Here is a 4,307-nt window from a genome sequence, read left to right as displayed (position 1 = left end):
ATCTTCCTAGATTTCTCTCTTTCCCTCCTTCTCCAATTAAATTAATCTACCTGCAAAAGAGACCATCTACGTCTCAGCACCTCCACCTTTATAAACCCTGGTCCAAGGCTCAACTCCAGTTGCTTAGACTACTACCAGAGCCTCCCAAATATGCTTTCCATGCCTTCTCTTTTGCACCCCTTTTCCACTCAGCAGCGAGTATTTTATAAAAATGTAAATTACATGTCACTCCTCTGCTTGAAAGCTGCAATAGCTTCCTATTGTTATTCCACTATAAATTATTCCACTTAGAAAAACATCCAAGCCCCTTACCCCAGCCTACAAGCCCGACTTGACAGGCCTGATCTCCTCTCCAATCTCTCCTACCACTTCCCCTCGTCCATACATTGTAGCCACACTGGCCTCCTCTCATTTCTGTGAGCATACTAAGCCCTTGTTGTTGTGTGCCATCAAGCCGATTCCAACTCATAGTGACCCCATGTGACAGAGTAGAACTGCCTGTAGGGTTTCCTGGGCTGTAATCTTTATCGGAGCAGATTGTCAGGTCTTTTCTTCAACCACAGAGCCACTGGTGGGGTCTAGCCACTGACCTTTTGGTTAGCATCCAAGCTCTTAACCATTGCATCACCAGGCTCCTAACTAAACACTTACCTGCCTCCATATTTGTAATATTTGTAATAGCAACTCCTTCTCGGCATTCAGATCTCATGTTAAATGTCACCTCCCCAGAGAGGCCTTTTCTGATTACCTAATTTAAAGTGATCCTCTCTCTTCTAGTCACTCTCTAGAAGTTCTGTCACCTTACTTTACATTTTGCTTTGCATTGATTGTCATCTAATATTTTCTTTGTTATTGTCTATATCCCTCCAATAGAGTGTAAACTTGATGAGGGCAGAGACTTTGCTTTACCGTCAGGACTTATAATAGCACCTAACACGTAGTGAGCACTCAAGAAACACCTGTTGAATGGGCCAATCTTTGGCTCAACTTGGATAGCTTATATAGGAACACAGCAGTTTTCTAATATAGCTTTAGTAACTGCTCCACTCATGTTCTCTCAGTCTGATGGCATTGCTTCAGTTCACAGCAACAACAACATCAGCAGCAGCAGCAACAAAAAAAGCCCACTAGAGCAAGCAAGGATTCAGGTTCCCCCTATCTCTCCGCAACCACTAGGTCAAGATCTGAACTCAGTTCAATGGTTGCAAATCATCAGAGAAGTGGCAAAAAGAGAGAAATGACTACTACTGAAATGAACAATTTCTTACTTAAGATGTAACACTGAGAAAGAAAGAAAACAATTCTTAAGATCAAACTCTTTTGGGGGGTTGGAAATGTTAAAGAAAGTAGATGGGGGGCAGAAAAATGTTAGCGTGAGGGAGGAAAATTAAATCATATGGAAGCAAGAGATAGAAAGAGCTCACACCAAAATACAAATGTTTATGGCTCTGGGCTTGGGTATCACGTCTTGCATTGTAGATGAACACTAAGGAAGAGAGAGTAACGGTGTGAAGTGGGACGGGGGCGAGAGAGAGGGTGGAGTGTGGAACTAGGACGAGAGACGCGAAAGAAGCTAGAGAGAAAAGAATACCGAGGAGAGAGGAGAGCCATACAAAGCAGCCTCGGATCTTGCCGGGGCTGCAAGCGTTAAGGGTAGGCGGGGAGTGACGCGGTTTGCGTCTGAAGCGGCTCCTTGGAGTCCACAGCATCCACCGCCGGAGCCTCGCCTTCCTTTCTCCCTCCGCAGACATAGCGAGACACAAAAAGCAAAAAGAGAGGCGACCCCCGGACCAGCGCGAGGGGCCCACACGCACCATGACCGAGACCACCAAGACTCATGTTATCTTGCTTGCCTGCGGCAGCTTCAATCCCATCACCAAAGGGCACATTCAGATGTTCGGTGAGTCCTCCCGCCCACCCCGGAGGCTGCTTCCGCTCTTCTCCCATGCTGGAACCTGTGTTTTCCAGCGCGGTTGAACAGGAAGGCGTGTGCCCCTCCGGAGGGGTGCCCCGGCTGATCCGGGTGGTGGGAGGCCAGCCTCTCTATTCATGGCTCCGGCGAGGGGACGCAGAATGCATTTCCGAGGCGTCACTTGCGGGAGCCAGACCGGACTCGCTGGGGGCCAGGGGATGGGGGAGGGGAGGGGCCCCGAGATGAGTGTCGGTTTAAGCTGGATGGGGGTTCGAGGCTTGGGAACTGGAGTGTGGCGGTGCGGCTACTTGGCCGGCGGGGACCGGGTTACGGACAGAGGTTGGGGCTTGGGGAAGAGGAGAGGGTGTTGGAGGTAACCGGCTGTTTGTTTAGGATGGGCAGAAAGCTCGAAGGAGTTAAATGATGTATACGCCTTGGAGACAAACACACTCTCATACCACACACTCGTGAAGGGAGCTAGGGCTTTAAGGAGATTAATTTAGGGTTTGGCTGATGGTTCGGGGCGGCCCCAGGCGCGAATGTTTGGGGGTTATGGACCGTGTGTTGTCTGCGCGAGGCGAATGGGGAGGGGGTCCCTGGCCACCTGGATTTGACTGTGGGGACCCGCTCACTAGGAAGGGGAGGGGAGGGGCGGCTGCTGCGGGCAGCCCTTCGCGAGCCGGTGTTGCTGAATCCGGGCCCAAGTTGGCTGAGGCTCTGCCCAGGCCGGTGATGGCACCGGGAGGCCTTGCTGCGTGCGAGTGTGTGTATGAGTGTGTGCGTATGGGGTGGGGGGCGCGCACATCATCGCGCGTTTGTTTCTTGAGGGCTTTGAGGCGTGGAGCGAGAGGGAGCGAGCAGGAGCTCCTGGCTGCTAGTTTGGGATCCGGTGGCAGGGAAAGGTTGTCTGTGCCTGTCGGAGATCTCGCGTCACGGGTGGAAACTATGCGGCTTCGCTCTTGCTCTGATAGGACCCAGAAGCGCGGGGGCGTGCGCGTTTAGACCCTGAAGGAGGGACATGGAGGTCACTTTAGAAGCAAGAATTGGGGAGAGGTTAGAAGTTGGGGGTTACTTTTTCCCGAGACAGAGGAAAACGAGAAGGGGAGAGAGAGTGGGCTGGATATTGACGAGGACCTGGTGGCAGGCCCTGACCCGGCAGGCCAGCAAGGCGCTATCCAGAGGCGGCGGTGCTGAAACACAGGGCGCGCCGGAGCTGGCTGCGGACACACGTGTTTACCCTGAGCCTGAGGATTGCTGGAGCTCTCCAAGCGCTGTTAAATGAAAGCCACAAGTATTGGTAAACCGAAAAGGTATGGTGGAAAGGACCTGCTTATAAAAAAAAAAAAAAAAAAAAACCTCGTGAAAGGAATACAGAACCACTGTAAGCAAAGAGGAGATCAGGTGGGCACCTTTACAGGGTCCAGGGATGGTGACCTCCCTTCCTCACCATTCCATCAGCTTTTTAAAGTATTATTTTAAGAAACTAATGCCAACTTGTCTATTAAATAAAGACGTTCGTTCAAGCACTGTGGTAGACCAGCGAGGTCTCAGTCTACTAGGGGAATATCAGTGCCCTGGGAGCGCTCTACTGTCACTTTCTCCTGATTCTGTTGTCTTCCCTGCTGTCCTTCTTTTCCTCTCTTTCCATATTTTCTTTAGTCATTTAACGCTGAGGTACTTCATTCCTCTACCCTGGCCAGGCAAGGATGAGCTTTCCTTTGGAACTCCTTGGCTCTAGGAATCTTTAGTCAACCAGCAGGTACTTCTTCCTTCCTGGGGCTGACAGTGTGACTAATTCTGCTTGTTTGGGATTGCAAAAGGGCAGATGTAGATTGAGAACCAAGGATTCAGTCTTGCAGCTGAAGAGAGTTAGGTAGAACTCATAAGGCTTTTGTTCAGTTGATGCTGACCAGCCACTCTCCAGCAGCTTTGAGGATGAATATATAGAAATTAGTGCGGGTTGCAGCAGGAGAGTTTAGAATAGGATAAGTGAAAAGAAGACTTCTTGACAGCAGTGACTCTTTGCTTGGTGTTGGAACTGAGGACCAAGGGAGAATGTCTGTCAACAAAGTTTTTGGGGCATCCATTAGTTAAGTGTAATCTAGAGAGTGACATGGGAAGAGGATACGGTGTGTGCAATGCGGCCTTAAGAAGCTTACAACCCAGTGAAGGATTTAGCGTAAACTTGTGTGAAAAGAAAACAAGATCAGGAACACACAACACATATTAAACTATTTTTGGTAGGATTTCTTATGGGATTCCTTGAGCTTATGATAAATTTTGAACTTTATTTTTTCTTTTTTTATTGTACTTCAGGTGAAGGCTTACAGAACAAATAGTTTCTCATGAAACAGTAGTACACATATTGTTTTATGACATTGGTTAACAACCCCAC

The 4,307-nt window shown here is 49.3% G+C and overlaps 1 protein-coding gene across 1 annotated transcript in view; it reads left to right on the top strand.

Moving 5' to 3' along the window:
• Positions 1–1,589: 1,589 nt before the first annotated feature.
• Positions 1,590–4,307, top strand: part of NMNAT2 (nicotinamide nucleotide adenylyltransferase 2) — a 162,943-nt gene continuing 160,225 nt past the window's right edge. Inside the window, exon 1 of the mRNA XM_004372901.1 lies at positions 1,590–1,900. Coding sequence (XP_004372958.1) covers positions 1,816–1,900 — 85 coding nt within the window. The 5' untranslated portion in view covers positions 1,590–1,815. The remainder of the gene's footprint in view (positions 1,901–4,307) is intronic.

The sequence above is a fragment of the Trichechus manatus genome, unplaced genomic scaffold (assembly GCF_000243295.1).
Source record: "Trichechus manatus latirostris isolate Lorelei unplaced genomic scaffold, TriManLat1.0 scaffold00021, whole genome shotgun sequence".
Classification (NCBI taxonomy): Eukaryota; Metazoa; Chordata; class Mammalia; order Sirenia; family Trichechidae; genus Trichechus; species Trichechus manatus.
The sequence above is the reverse complement of the archived record's forward strand: the minus strand, read 5'-3'. Positions and strand labels throughout refer to the sequence as shown.